Source organism: Acinonyx jubatus, chromosome C2, assembly GCF_027475565.1.
Source record: "Acinonyx jubatus isolate Ajub_Pintada_27869175 chromosome C2, VMU_Ajub_asm_v1.0, whole genome shotgun sequence".
Classification (NCBI taxonomy): Eukaryota; Metazoa; Chordata; class Mammalia; order Carnivora; family Felidae; genus Acinonyx; species Acinonyx jubatus.
In genome coordinates, this window is record NC_069384.1 from 149,929,224 (window position 1) to 149,944,436 (window position 15,213).

Genomic DNA, 15,213 nt, shown 5'->3' on the forward strand with positions numbered 1-15,213 from the left:
AGGGTCAGGCAGAGCCCCCTGGTCCCAGCCCCAGCAGCAGGTCAACTAGCAGAGGCCCGGGGGAGACCGCAGGAATCAGGACGCCTTCCCACCCAGCAGCCGCCATCCTGACCCTACTGGCCTCCCTCCACAGCCTCAACATAGGATGGGGGGGGGGGGGGGGGAGGCGGAACCCAGGCCCCTCTTGGGACAGACACAGCTGCTTGCCTTAGGGCAGTGATATTCAAACAAAATCCATGTGAATCCCAAATCATGTAAGGACCCACAGTGCAGCCTCAGTCACAGTGGGGACCACAGGAGGGCTTCATCCCACCCAACTTCCTACAACCCCTGGACCCCTCCTGAGAGTCCGGGGCATGTAGCGTGACACCCTATGCTGGCTCACACTGAGTGGTGCCAGGAAAGGCAAATGCCCACATCCAGGGACTCTGGCCTACCCAGCACCAGGCCACCCCGAAACCTCTCTGGGCCTCGGGCTCCTCATCAGGGAACTGGACCAGCCACCCCAGCATGTCTGCCCTGGGAGACTGAGGCAGAAGGCATGGGCTCTGGCCCAGCCTACATCTCCCCATGTCTCAGTTTTCTCCGTCTCTAGCCCCCGGTTCCAGGAGGCAGCACTGCAGCTGAACTTGGCCTCAACAGCCTGACCCCTGATGGTATGTAGGGTAGGGTGCTAGCCTCCAACGGCCTCAAGGCTATCCTGTTTCTAAATTAACCCTGAGGTGAGCAGAGGGAGGGGCTCAAAGGAGCTAAAGGCAAACATCCTTCCAAGAGGGAAATGGCTTACATTGCTGGGGTCTTTTGTACAGTATCCCCAGACTGGAGGAGCCAAGACTCACGGCTCAGCCCGTGCCCAGAAAATAATGAAGGCAGAGAACAGAGAATATTTAATTAGAGCTAGTCCATATTAAGCATTTACGCAACAAGTATCCTGCCAAGCCATTTACAGTAACCAGTTAAATCTACTACTACCCTAAGGAGGCAAAGGCTCAGAGAAATAAAGCAATAAATAAATAAATGATAAATAATAAGTAATAAATAAATAATAATAATACATAATACACAGATAATAAATAATAATAAGTAATAAATAACAAAGAAAGAAAGAAAGCTGCCAGAAGTCACCCAGCTACTGATTGGCAGATCCAGGATTCAAACCCACACCGCATCAGGCCGAGGGCCAGTCGGCTCCCCTGCACAAATGGTCCACATGGGGGCGCCCTGATGGACCGGTCAGGCCCCCTTACTCTGGGCCCAAACCCAGAGCCACCTCCCCAGCCAGCACGAAACCTCCCCAGATACTTTCCCGTGGAAGGGAGGCAGGGCACTAAGTGGCCTCTGACCAGGCAGGGGAGGAGAGGACTGTCTGGCTGCCTGTGAGGCATCCTCTCTATCCCATGCTCCCTCGACCTCAGGTTCCTGTCACATATGGAGGGGCTCCCCTCTCTGTGCCCCTGCAGAGTCACCTGCCACCCAGGCCCCTCACCGGGTGCTTCAGCCAGTGATCCTTAATGGCGGGCCGCATCTTCTTGTGCACGACCACCTCCTGCAGCTCCTCCAGTGACGGGTGCTGGCCGATCTCTTCCTCAAAGGGCAGCATGTACTCGTCCACGGGTCCTGGGGGGGCGAGAGAGAGCCCAGCAGGGTCACCCCAAGGACTCGCTGCTCCCCGTCCCACGCCCTGCATGCCCGGGGCTCCCGTCCCACTCACCGTCCGCGGCCTTGCAGCGGGACACAAGCTCCCACAGCACCAGCCCCATGGCATACATGTCGATGCGCAGGAAGGCATCTCTCTGGAAGTTGATGGCTCCCTCAAGCACCTCAGGGGCCATGTAACGCCGCGTGCCCACCTAGAGGAGGACAGGAGAGGGTACCAGTGGCCACACACAAACGTACTCACAGCTGGACACGAGAGCTACCTCCTGAGTGCACCAGACGGGGCCAGGATGGCAGCATTCAGACCATACCACGAGGGAGGACAATCCGTGATTCGCCACATTCACGGGGAGGTCACAAGAAGTCATGGTGTCTATTATACCTCAGGAATAACTTAAAAATATCACACTCGAGACAACAATAATCTAATTTGGAACTGCTGCCTCTTTACTCCGCCAGCACAAGGGGCTGCCTAGACCGTGTCTGCTTTACTGAGATTAAGATCAAAAACCAAGAGGGTAAAGATTAAAGATATTTACAGCAGTTGTTTTAGGATGATTTCCTCAGGCTTAACTGTTAGCTACTTTTTCTAGGTTTTTGGATTCTCAGTATAGTTCCTTCTACTTTATACTGCTTAGTAATTCCGCTGAAAGAGACAGAGACCGAGGCTACAAGGCTGAGAGCTGACCCCAATGGAGCAGCTATGTTTGACACACCAGCCTCCGAGGCGAGGCCGCCCTCCAGGCCTTGTTTTCCCCACTGGTAAAACGAGCGTTGTTCCTGGAGTTCTCGGACAGCTCTGAGCTCAGTGCCCTTGCCCCTGTGTCTTGCCAGCTGGGCATGAGAAGGGCAGGGTCCGCTCCTGTGCCAGCCCCCATCCTGCACCCCCCTGAGGTTTATTACCTGCCCATGAGTGTCCCCCGGCGGTTTCCCTGGCTCAAACCGAACAGCCAGACCAAAGTCAGCCAGCACGGCTGTGAGGTCGCTCTTGAGCAATACATTCTTGCTTTTAAAGTCCCTGTGGAGACAAGTAGACCGAGATGAAGGTGAACACTGTGGTCCAAGCTACCTTGACCCTGGAGCCCCACCGTGACCCCCGAGATACTGGAGGCTATGCTCTAGAGCCCGCACACCAGGGCACCCCACCCTGTTTGGGGGCCAGGGTCTGCACCAGGGTGGAGTTTTATGAAGCCGCACAGGCGGGCAGCTCTAGGACATCCCCCCACCCTTCGCCCCCCTCAGTGTGAGCATCTCTAACTGTACTTCTGCCACACCCGTCAAAGCAACACCTCCCGCAACGGCTGGGCAGACCCCATTCCAGTCCCCACGGTATCAAAAGCTGGCCCTTACGTTCTCAGAGCGGCCGAGGCCAGGCATACCGGCCCGGGATTAAGTCTTCTGGGAAGAATGTACGTTATGCGGGATGTGAGTGACGAGGCTAATGAACTTGCCCGGGTTTCTGTGCAGGCCCCTGAAGGGCTCAGGCCCGCCACCAGGCCGTGAAGAGCAGGGTGCCGGCATGTGAGTTCAGCGCCACCTCTCACTAGCAGAGACACTTCCGGTCCTCAGTCTCCCCTGTACCTGTCTCAGTCTTGCTGTGACGATTGAACTCAGGGAGTGGGAGATACACATACTTAGGGCCACCCCGGCACACTTACTGGGTACTATCGTTAGGTTGAACCATACGGAAGAGTCAACATTCAACCATTTTTGACCTACAAAAATTGCAGTTTCATACTGTCAACCTTAAATGTCATTGATGTTACTACCACCAGGGACCCTTGAGCTTGGATTCCCGGACTCCAAGGCTCGTTCCCGTCCCTTGTAGGTCTGATGACAAAATACCCAATTTCCCGGCACTACTGTTGTTTCCTCTGTACAATGGGGCTGGGAAAACAACACCTATCTCACAGACGACAAGTGGCTCATGGACACTCTCCTCAGGTAACGAGACCGATGTGGCCTGGTATTTGGAACAGTGCCTACGTTTACCAAGGACTACAATGACGAGTCAACACGGTGGTGTCAAGGTGTAGCCCCAGGACCTCAAAGAGTCCCTGCCACTGTTTCCGGGGAACCGCAAGATCAAAATGTTTCGCATTCATAACCCATCGTTTGTCTTCTTGTGAGTTCATTCTCTCAGGAGAAGAGTTTTCCAGAGGCTGCATACCTGTGATGTCATCACCGACACTTAATGGAATGTGTGTGCTCCACTACAGCAAATACCAATACCCATAACCCACATATACACACGTTCTTCTTTGGAACGTAAAGAGGGGCACCTGGGTGGCTCAGTCGGTTGGGCACCCGACTCTTGCTTTCAGCTCAGGTCATAAGCTCACAGTTCGTGGGTTCAAGCCCCACGTCAGGCTCTGTGCTGAAAGCACAGAGCCTGCTTGGGATTTCTCTCTCCCTCTCTCTCTGCCCCTCCCCAGCTTACTGTCTGTCTCTCTCTCTTTCTCTCCCTCAAAAAAATAAACACACACACACACACACAGTTTTTTTTTTTTTAAGACTATAAAGAGATCCTAGGGCTGCCTGGGTGGCTCAGTAGGTTAAGTATCCGACTTTTGATTTCAGCTCAGGTCATGATCTCACAGGTCATGAGATCGAGCCCCATGTCAGGCTCTGCACTAATAGTGAGAAGCCTGCTTGGGATTCCCTCCCTCTGTTTCTCTTTCTCTTTCTCTTTCTCCCTCTCTCTCTCTCTCTCTCTCTCTCTGCTACTCTCCCGCTTGCGCTCTCTCAAGAGAAATAAGTCAACATTTAAAAAAGAAAAAAAAAAGGACGTAAAGATATCCGAACCAAAAAGTCTGAGAACTGCTGAACCAACCCTCCAACCAAAGTGACGGAGTCAGCATTCCCTCATGTGGCCACCAGAGGGCAAGAGAAAACCACCCTCAAGGCCACGCCAGGCCCAGGACACAGGTGGAAGGCAGGGGAAGGGGCAAGTGGGCCCATCACAGAGCAGCTAAGCACCTTTATGAAATTGAGACTCCCCACCCCAACCCCAGGCCCTGCTTTCACCCTCCAGCCCTCTCTGCAGCTCCAGACCAAGCACAGGAAAGGCAACTGCTGACCCAGGTACCTGTGGGCAATAGACGGCTTGTGGCCCTCGCCACGGCACCAGGGCACATCCTCATGAAGGTATGAGAGGCCTCTTGACATGGTCTCTGCCACGTGACACAGTTCATTCCACGTGATGATGTTCCCCTTGAGGTAATCCGTAAGGGAGCCCTAGAGGAGACAGCACAGAACTGGGGCACAGGTTCTGGGTACAGAACAGGACCCGGCCCGGCCCGGCCCTGGGAGGAGGGTCTCGTGGACCAGGGGCAGCAGGCTGCTCTCCTTGGGAGGCTGGGACTGACACGGAAGGTGTATGAGGCCAAGAAGGCTTGGGGGGGCGGGAGGGGTGTCAGCGGCTATTAATCATGAAGGCGCTATGCTTCTTCATAAGAATTCATCCCAGAGTTAGGAGTTCTTATGTCTGCACTTACGAAGGGTCACCTTACGGCGGAAGGCCACCTCATCTCGGGAGCCCCCGTCCGCAGGCATGACTCACCTTGTCATGGAAAGCTGTGATGAGCCACAGCTCCACCTCAAGGCTGGAGCCTCGCTTCTCAGCGGCGATGAACTGCAGCAGGTTCTCATGCTTCATGCCGGGTGTGCTAAAGATCTCCCGTTCGCTCTGCCATGACTGCTTGTCCTAAGGCAGGGATGCAGCTGAACTCCACTGCGGCCACACCACCCTGCGGCAGAACTGCCACCCCCACGCCATCCGCGTACCCACACACCCTCCCTCCCTCCCTCCCTCCCTCCCAGCCTCGGCTCCGTAAAGGAGGCGGGCAGAAGACCAGGACCGGGCTGGGCCCCAGAGCACCGGCCAACAGTGATCCCTGAGATCGCTCGGGGCTAGCACCTCATTTACAAACATGGCCACTGAAGCCCAGGGAGGGGAGCGAGTGGCCCAGTGTCACCCACCACACGAGATGCAGAGCCAGGCCTCACTTTGCTAAGTGTCCTGGGCAACTGCTGGGGTAGCCTGGTGTCCAACGCCTCTAAGCAGAACCTGATGTCAAGAACAAACCCCTGCAAACCAGAACGGATCGAGGTTTTGCAAAGCTCTACCCTGACCCCACGAGAAAATTTCAATGGGGCCCACCTGTCTCTCGTCCCACCTGCACGGGCCCGGACTGCCCTGGGGCGGGGTAGCTCAAGCCACAGCAGTGGATGATTTGGGAGTCCCTCAAACACTCACCTGGAGCGGGAAGATCTTGACAGCCACAAAGTCATTCATGAGTTGTGCCTTCCAGACACAACCAAAGCGCCCCCGGGCCTTGATCTCCAGCAGCTGCAGTGGCTTCAGGCCCACCAGAGGGGACGGAGGTGGAGGCCCAGGGTCCTGGGGGAGACTGAGGATTTAACAGGGTCTGGCCTGCCACCCCACCTGTACCCCTGCCCTGCCCTGCGCCAGCCCCATCTCACCTCGTGGATGTCCACGTGGCCATAGGGGGGCTTGCGATGCCGGTACATCCAGAAGGCCAGCAAGACGATGAGGGAGAGGCCCCCAATGGGCAGCAGCGAGTAGGCCAGCACCGTGAGCAGGGTGGGGGCTGTCGGGGGTGGCTCGTACGTGACTGGGGGACACACGGAGCCCTGTGTCACACAGCCCGCCCACCCACACGCCTCGGGGGCCAGACCAGAGAGCCCCGCGGTCACTCCCCCACTGAACTCGGGAGCTGAGACGAGAGCTCCCAGGACCAAGGAGAGGCCCCAGCCTGCCCTCCCGCGGCCCTCACCTTCTGGGCCCCCAGCCTCCGGCAAGTGGGTGAAGCGCTCGTTGCAGAAGTTGCCTTCACAGCAGCAGAAGTACACCTGGGGGTTCTCCTCGGTGGCCACACACTCCTGCCTGGAGGCACACAGTTTCCCAGATACCCCTCAGAGGAGGGACACGCAGCTCACCGGGGCCCACGCAGCCGACCCCTCCCCACAGACAGAAAAGCTCACGGAGAACCATCAGGGGACAGCGTGAACCCACCTGCCCTAAAGTGGGGCCCAAAGTCGAGCAGGAATAGCCAAGGGGCCACAGCGAAGAGCCCTCCTTCAGACTGAGGCAGGCAAAACAGCCGCGGGAAAGCGAGGACCCAGGCGGCATCCCTACGTGCCCACGCTTTCTGGAGGGGCCCTTGTCTCCCCCTACCCTTAAATGCCAGGCTTGCCTTCACAGACGTCCCGAGGCCCAGTGAGCACTGCGGCAACAGGAGGGCTCCGGCGGGACTGGGGGGCGGGGGGCGGGGGGTAGGGGAGGCCGGGCTCCAGCGCACCTGTCGTAGCAGTTGAAGTCGTCCAGCCAGCAGCCCTTCTTGACGAGCTCGATGGTGCCCGAGCTGTTGCGCCAGGAGGCGTAGCAGTGCAGCCGCTTGTCCTGCTCGCCCTCGCAGCGCTCCAGGCCGCTCTGGTTGGTGCGCTCCAGCTCCCAGTTGGCGTTGTAGTAAATGCACTCCCGGGTCTCGGCCTCCCCACGCCCGGAACCTGTGCCCCGAAGGCGAGAGGTGAGAGAACGGCCGCGCGGTCCACACGCCCCTGCACCGGTCCTGGGTCCCGGGCCACCCGGAGGGAGGCTGGGTGGTGAGCGGGTGTCGGCCGGATGCCCCGCCCCCCAAACACACACATGCACACACCATCCAGACTGAATGGAAAGGAAGGACCCTCCAGTCCAGTGTCCCTCCTGCACCCAGCAACAACAGCTGGTGCTCAACAGGGCAGCAGAAGATCCTAAGAATGAGGCCGGCGTGCTCAGGGTAAGGCTCCCAGAGTCACCACAAGCAGAAGAAGGGCTGGCTCCCAGCTGGGCTTGGCCCCTGAAGACCCCTGTGAGCACCCCCAGCATTCCATGCCCTCTTCCACCCCTGGCATGAGTGCCAGCCGGGTGGCCAGGCACTTCCACCCCCAACTGCCCCTTCAAATACTTCTTTCCTTCAAACATGGCCTCAAACATTCACCCAATCTACCTTTCTCACCATCCCTCCCCCAAGCAAGCCCATTCCAGTCCTCAAATCTGCCCCACGGCCCCCAGGCCCTGTAATGGGAAGGAGGAAGGAGGAAGGAGGAAAGGGATTATGGCCCCTAGACCTGACACCTGAGCTGAAGAGCTCTCCATAACTCCGTTTGGGAGTGCCTTTACGGGGCACCCATGATCAACCTCACTGTCAAAATACCACACAGACGTCCGAGAGGAAACCAGCACCAAGCATCCACTAACCTCTCCACTCTTCTTGGGCTTACTGTGGGCCAGGGACCTGATGATGCCACCCCTAACTGGTATTCCCACCCCAGGAAGGAGGAAGGAACGGTCAGAGTCACCCCCATGGAAGGACAGTCAGCCAGCCCACCAGCAGCCAGGAGCCCTTTTCACCATCAGCCTGAAAGGCTGGCTGGAAGGGCCAAGGAGAGAAGACCCCACCCCAACCCCAATCCCGGCTGAAGAGCTAAGTGCCCAGAGTCCAAAAGCCCGAAGCCTCCCTCACACCCCTATACTGGCCATTGTGAGCAAATAGTGCACCCAGGGAGGACAATGACTGGCTGTCAGGCAGTAAGGGACCCCCCCCCCCCACCGCAGGGGTGGTCATTCTCTAGTCACCCTGCCCCTTCTGCATCTCTCTGCAGGGACAAGAGTCTCCTTCTAGAGGCCAGGGGCAAGCGGCAAATCTCGAAGCTCCAGGTAGGAGGACCCAAGGGCTTGGAATGTCATCCTATCAGAAAGCCAATGTCTAGCCATGGCTCTGGGCACCCAAGGACACTTAGCCTTTTTATTTTTATTTTTATTTTTATGTTTTTTGTTTTGTTTTATATGTATATTTATTTCGAGAGAGAGAGAGAGAGAGCGAGCAGGGGAGGGGCAGAAAGAGAGGGAGAGTCCCAAGCAGGCTCCATGCTCAGTGTGAGCTGCATGCACAGCTCATGAACGCGAGCTCATGACCTGAGCTGAAACCAAGAGTCGGATGCTGAACCGACTGAGCCACCCGCGCACCCCTGAGCATCCAAGGACACTTGTAAGAAGGAAAAGAGTGGTCTCCCAACTACCCAGGCAGCTGAGACCCAGCATGGTCTACAGGAAAGGCCTTGGGGTCTACAAAGGGGCTTCTGCAGGGGTGCACGCTGGTTTCCCCCAGCCAAGCCCTTCATCGAGCGTATAAGGTTTAAGGGGAGACGCTGAAAGGATGGAGTGAGCTGCGGATAGGGGTGCCAGCCACCCCTCAATCTTGCTTCCCCCACTGCCGCACACCGCTCTGCCAGCCTCCTAAATACTCTCAGCTTCTGGGCTTAGCACGAGGGCTACCCCTGGCTGCAAGATCCTCCTCACCTTCTTTAAATTCTGGCTCTTCTCCGACTCTTGATATGGGCTCAGGTCATGATCCCAGGGTCGTGGGATCGAGCCCTGAATCTGGCTTCGTGCTGAGCATGCAGTCTGCTGAAGATTCTCTCTCTCACCCTCTGCCCCACCCCACCCCCCACTCATGTGCACGCATGCACACTCTCACGTAAAATAAAATAAGACACTATAAATGTACTTGACAATTGCTTTTTAAACGTCAGCTTTCCCCCATGAGACTGCAAGGCTGATGAAAGCAGAAGGCTTGATTGACCACCTTCAGTGCAAGAACTAGTTCCGGACACATGATGGATGGATGGATGGATGGATGGATGGATGGATGGAAGGACCAACGAACAGACAGAAGGACACAGCTGTCACCTGGCTAGGGCAGGATTTCGAAGGGCAGGGACAACAGGAGGCATGGCCTCAGCCCACAGCCCAAGCTCTAGAGTCCTCAGGGGAGTTACCATCTCCATGCAGACAATCGCACCAAGCCCCTCTGCAAGCCTAGGAGCCAAAACACTGACAATGGCCTAAGGCTGGCCCAGCTCCTCTCTTCAAGGCCACTCACCAAGTAGGGACTCCTCTGGCCTTTACCATGGGCAGGACCCAAGTGGACAGGGCTGGGAACTCCAAATCTTAAGGCTCAGGGGTTCAGGATATAACTGGACCCTCATCTGACCAGCTCCTCCTACAGACAACTGGGAATAAGGCAGCCTCGAGCTGGCCGACTTTGTCCAAATCCTAGCTCGGATACTTCCGGGCTGTGTGACCCTGGGTAAGTTACCAATCTACCCCTATGCCTCTGTTTCCTCATGTGTGAAAAGGGGATGATAAGTCCACTTAATTCCTAGGGCTATTCCAGAGTCAAACGAGTTAATACATTTTAAAGGTAGTTAGGATCATGCCTGCCACATTAGCTGTTGTATTAGCAGCGACAGCCCTTCCTGCTGCCTGTGACAATCCTTCACAGCACAAGTCCCCCAGAGGGCTCACACACCTACACCTCTAGGAGCTCTGCATTCAGAGCCCAAGGAAGACCTGGGGAGGATGGGAGACTCCGTGCCCCTCCCAAACCACACCCAAGCTCGCTGCCAGCTGGAAACCCAGGGCCTCCCCCTTCCTCCCTGCTGCTCTGCTTCTGCACACACTCAGCTATTTATAGCCTCTGGCAACGCTCCAAACACAAGGCAGCCTCTGCCTTTTAATAGACACAGAGTTCCTGCCCGCGCTTGCTCACAGGGCCAGGGCACCCGTGCACAGGAGGCTCCCCTGACCCCCACCCACTCACCCATCCCAGCAGGAGAGGAAGCCATGCTCCCAAGATGGGGCGTCTGCAGTACCCCCATGCCCAGGGGCCCTGAGGGCAGCCTACCTCCGAGATACCAAGGCAAGTGGTTCGCCCCATCCCTGAGCCCCAGCCAAACCGACTTCTGGCCCCCAAAGGCACCACGTATGCAAGTAGCAGTGTCCCCCAACAAGCATTCCCTAGGTTCCCTCCTAGGGGCCTACAGCTTGTTGGAAAGACCGCGGTCCTCCCCAAGTTCTCAGTCCAGGTGGGCAGAGAAACCCCACCCCTGGACACACGCCACCACTGAGAAAAACAAAAAAAACAAAAAAACACAGATTCCATTCCTACATTCCAGGAGCTTAACCTAAACAGACCAGTTTTGACACTCGAGGACAAGCACCGAAGGTGTTTCCCAGTCCAGCTGGCCTTGCACACAGCCCAGTATGTGCTGAGGGGAAGCAGGGGAAATCCTACCAGGATCCTGCCTATGAGGACTCGAAGCACTACAGAGAAGGAAGAATGACAGAAGGACAGAAAAACGAGGGCGATTTAGGCAGAGCCTCAGTGGGAGGCTGTGAAGCTAGAGTGGCCATGCCTCGCCTGGGGTTCCCTGAGCTCTGGGCTTGGGGTACATCCGGCCCAGCCAACATCTCCCAGGGAACTTCAAACCCCAGCAACCAACAACCTGCTGAGCTCCACCCTTGGCTCCTGCAGCCCTTCCGCAGCACCCCACCCTCCCCAGGGAGTAGGTGCCCAGCCCCGATCACGTGGGCATTGCAGACCAGAGAGAAAGGGGTGTCACCCACCACGTCCACTTTGGACCCCAGCTGGCCGTCAACATGCCAAGGTGCACCCTCCTCCCAGAAGCCCGCGTGCCTGACAGGTGGCCAAGTGAGGCATGCCCGGTGCCCTCCCTCATGGTCCAGACTCCAGGTCCGTCCAGAGAGAAGAGGCAGCCTTCCCCTAGCCAGCGGCCAGGCTCCCTTCCCGGGAGGCTCCTGTCTTAGGCTCCCCTAGCCCTGCCCTCCTCAGAAGGCAACCCTGCAGTTAGCTGAGCACTTGCTGCCCCAACAGGTTCTTCCAGAGGAGCCACTTGCTGCCCCAACAGGTTCTTCCAGGGGAGCCAAGAAGGGCCCAGACACCTGAAGGTTAGGTGACCTTATCTGGTATCCAAGTTCATTACTCCACCTCCCCCACAACCAGAGTAAGAATGGCCAGGGTGTGGGGACTAAGAACCTAGAAGGGAGGACAGGGAGGTGCAAGGAGGGAGGCTGGAGTGTGAGAGAGAGACACACGGACAACACACACACACACGCTGGAGTGTGCACCCACCGTGGAGTGGCACATACGCAGAGTGGGACAGAAAAGAATCCAAAATGTGTGTACCTTTTATCTTTGACCTTTTACACGAGAAGAACTCTTGAGTGGGTTTCCAGCAGCCAAACAATTTCTGATTCATTTGCTTTTTTGCCCTGACCCATTTATTTGTGAGCCATCCACATCGATACACATTTATTTAACAAACACGCAGCAGGCACTACACCAAACATTTTACAAACAGTAATTTAATGCTGAACTGAGGCACCAAGAGGTGAAGTACCTTACCCAAGATATTATCGAGGGCCAAAACCAGGTTTTGAACCCAGGCAGCCTGGCTCAATGGTACATGCCCTGTGGCCTCCCCCGTAGCTCCGCAATGCATGTGTTCCCAGCGCATACAGTCCACCGTATGACGTCACCACAACTTACGTACCCATCCTCTTGATGAACTTCTAGGTTATTTATAAGAGGTGCTGATTTGATTACCGCCACCATGAAGCCTCTTGACTCCTCTTCTGTGTTTTCTTGTGCTCATGTGAGGGAGGCATTTAGGGTGTACGTCAGAGATGCTGGGTCACAGGGTATGATCATCTTCAACTCATTAGATACTGTCAAACTGTTCTCCAAAGTACCAATCTGGATGTGCCAATTTATGTTCCCAGGAGACTACAGCCCCACTGAGCTACACCCTCACCCCATGATATTTGCTCGCACGGTCAGTATGAAATGGTGTATTACAGTTTTGATCCCCATTTCCTGAATATTTATGAAACCAATCATCTTTTTGTTTCTACTTCTGAGAAATGCCTGTTCACATCCTTTCCCATTTTTCTGTTGGGGTGCTTTTCCTAGGAGTTGTATAAGTTCTTTATACATTCTTGGTAATAAAACTTTTCGAACTATATAGTAACCCTCTTCATTTGTTCATTTGCTTTTACCAAAAATGCTATTTGATCTGATGCTAACTAACATAGCTATACGACATTTCCTGTGGTTACTGTTTTCTGAATTTATCTTTTTATTTTAAATCTTCCTGTATCTTTTTTTTTCCAGTTAAATTTAACATTGTCTTTGACCTAGATTTGAGTACCATTACAGTCATGATTACTGCTATGTCTACATGTTTTTTCTCTACTGCTACCCCCTTTGGATTATCTTTTTTAATTCCGTATCTCAGCCACTTCTGGTCTGAGAGTAATGCTCTATTCTATTACAAGCCAGGCTTTAAACTTTACTGTATACTGTTTATGCTAAAAACCTGAAGTTAATCAACATCTCTACCATCCCTCGTAAGAACTTAACTGTTCTAACCCCAACTACCTCCTTCCAATTACACTTAGTTTAACATAACATTTGTATTAAATATTTAATCTACCGTTGTTGTTCTTATCTGCTTCCCAAAGCAGATATTATCTGTGTTTTATACACTCAGTATTTTCTTATCTGTCCATACATTTGTCAGCTTGTCTGCTCAGCCAACCCTCCTCCTTCTCTGCTCTTCCTTCTGGGACCACTGTCCTTCCAAAAGAACATCCTTCTTCAGTAAAGATCTTTTGGTAGAGAAGCCTTTGTATGCTTTTCTGAAAATGTTATTTTGCCCCTTTTCCTAACTGACAGTTTAGAAGAACATAAACTTTTAGGCTGAGTTGAAAATATTATTCAACTGTCTTCTGATTTATACTATTGTTGCTGAAAAGTCTGCTATTAATTTAACTTTGTAGATACTCTGTCTTTTCCCTCTGGCTACTTTCTTAGATCTTCTCTTTGTGGTTTCATTATGAGATATGTGTCTGTGTTTATTACACTGCTTGGAAAAACATGCTTTTACTCTGATGATTCTCCTCTATTTTCAATTCTGAAAAATCCTTGACTTTTATCAATTTGAGTACTGAATCTCCCTACTCTATGATTCTGAAATTCCTATTAAAGTGTATTAGACTTTCCTTTTCTACCCATTATTTTAACCCTGCCTTCGTATTTTCCAATTCTGTGTCTAGACACCATTATAGAGAATTCCAATTTATTAATTCTCTCATCAGTTGTGTCTAATTTGCTATTTAGCTCTTCTACTTAATTTATAAATTCAATTAACCCATTTTTTCACTTCTAGAATTTCTACTTTCAAGAAATCTCTTGGGTTGATTTTGACACTTCTGTTCTTTGTCATACTTCCAAATCCCTGCTTTATAATTCTGTAACTGAATTTCTTGAACATTTATTTCTGCCACTTGTCATTCTGATGATTTTCACTCACGGCATCTTGTTTCCTTGCATGTCTGGAATCTGGGATTCTCGGAATTTTGGATTCCGTTTTCGGGCACAGAGTTTACTCTGTCCATCGGGCCTTTTCTGTGAGAATACCATAAGGCCAAGTTAGAGGGGGCGACCTTCCCAAGATAATTTATGTTTTTGCTTATGCCAAACTTTCTAGGACATGATCAATCTGGAATCACTTTAATTTCGCGACTTCGCGCTTCCCAGAGAACGCTAGTTGCTATCAATTTCAACCCCAAGCTCACGTAAGCACAGGCCTACGGTTGTAAATTCTCAAGGGAAACTACCTGCCTCCCTATCCACCCAGGTCAAGACAATTTTCTTATATACTCCCTGTGTCAGCAAAAGGATCTTTCTTCTAGTCCGTACTTTCACTGAAGGTATAACCCTAAGGATGTTTTACCACCTGAGGGCCTCAGTCTCCATTTCATACCTTGTCTCTCGTGCCTTACACACTGCTACCAAACCCACATCTCTAAATTAGGCAGAGATGCAAAGTCCCACCAGCTAAAGGTGGAGGTGCACAGCTCTAATTTCCAGCCTCCTCTTGCTCCTCTCTCCCTTTCTTACAGATGCAGCTATGCATATCCATTTTAAAAGGATATTTATTATACCTTGTCCAGCATTTCTACGTCTCGTAAGAGGACATTCTCCGGCCGTTTTGCTATTTCGCTACCATTGCCAGAAATGTAAGTCCAGGAGCACCTTCTAAGGGTGACAAGAGAAGCTCTACATGCCTTCACAAGCCCGGCCTAGGAACAAGGAATCGAGCCAGGTCACCTGAATTCGCTTCCAGCTTTAACTCTGTAAACAGGTCCCTGGCACCACCCTCCCACAGAACAAACCGTGGGTCCCGGGCCATCCTCTGGAATACTTGCTTTTATCTAGGCCCCATCATTTCTGAGGAACACTGGAGAGAGAGCTTCCAGATAAAGGTGAGGGACTGGACACAAACACTACTTTTACTCCCTCCTGTAATGTCATGAAAACCACAGCACAGAGGTTTTTTTGAAGGCATAAACCCACGAGGACAAAGAGAACAGGAAAGAATCACAGAAATGAAATTTTGAATGGAAAACAGATACACAGTGGGTCAATAACCACACAGACTCCTGAGCTGGCTGTGGAAAAAGCTGCAGAGGACCCTCCAACACTCAGGAATTTGTGGCCCCAGATGTCTCTTAAGTCTGGGGTAAAGATGAGTCCAAAGACAGTATAAGGGGCGGCCAGACCCTCAGAGCTCACCACCACTCGCCATGGCTGGGGGCTGCCTCCCCCAACCCAGCAGAAAGTAGGT

At 53.3% G+C, this 15,213-nt stretch overlaps 2 protein-coding genes across 4 annotated transcripts in view; both read right to left on the reverse strand.

Annotated features, from left to right (window-relative positions):
- ACVR2B (activin A receptor type 2B) overlaps positions 1–15,213 on the reverse strand; it is a 39,968-nt gene that overhangs the window by 10,213 nt on the left and 14,542 nt on the right. For 2 of the 3 annotated variants that reach the window (XM_027040707.2, XM_027040703.2), the window contains exons 2-10: positions 6,981–7,188; positions 6,456–6,565; positions 6,142–6,293; positions 5,915–6,058; positions 5,219–5,362; positions 4,745–4,893; positions 2,560–2,674; positions 1,712–1,850; positions 1,487–1,617 (exon numbers count right to left, since the gene is read on the reverse strand). In XM_027040707.2, the coding sequence (XP_026896508.1) occupies positions 1,487–1,617; positions 1,712–1,850; positions 2,560–2,674; positions 4,745–4,893; positions 5,219–5,362; positions 5,915–6,058; positions 6,142–6,293; positions 6,456–6,565; positions 6,981–7,188 (1,292 nt within the window). The remainder of the gene's footprint in view (positions 1–1,486; positions 1,618–1,711; positions 1,851–2,559; positions 2,675–4,744; positions 4,894–5,218; positions 5,363–5,914; positions 6,059–6,141; positions 6,294–6,455; positions 6,566–6,980; positions 7,189–15,213) is intronic. The other variant, XM_027040704.2, reaches the window with a different exon arrangement.
- The window catches only part of XYLB (xylulokinase), a 94,353-nt gene continuing 86,199 nt past the window's right edge, over positions 7,060–15,213 (reverse strand). The window contains exon 21 of the transcript XR_008298078.1: positions 7,060–7,188. The gene's annotated coding sequence lies outside the window, so the exon portion shown is untranslated. The remainder of the gene's footprint in view (positions 7,189–15,213) is intronic.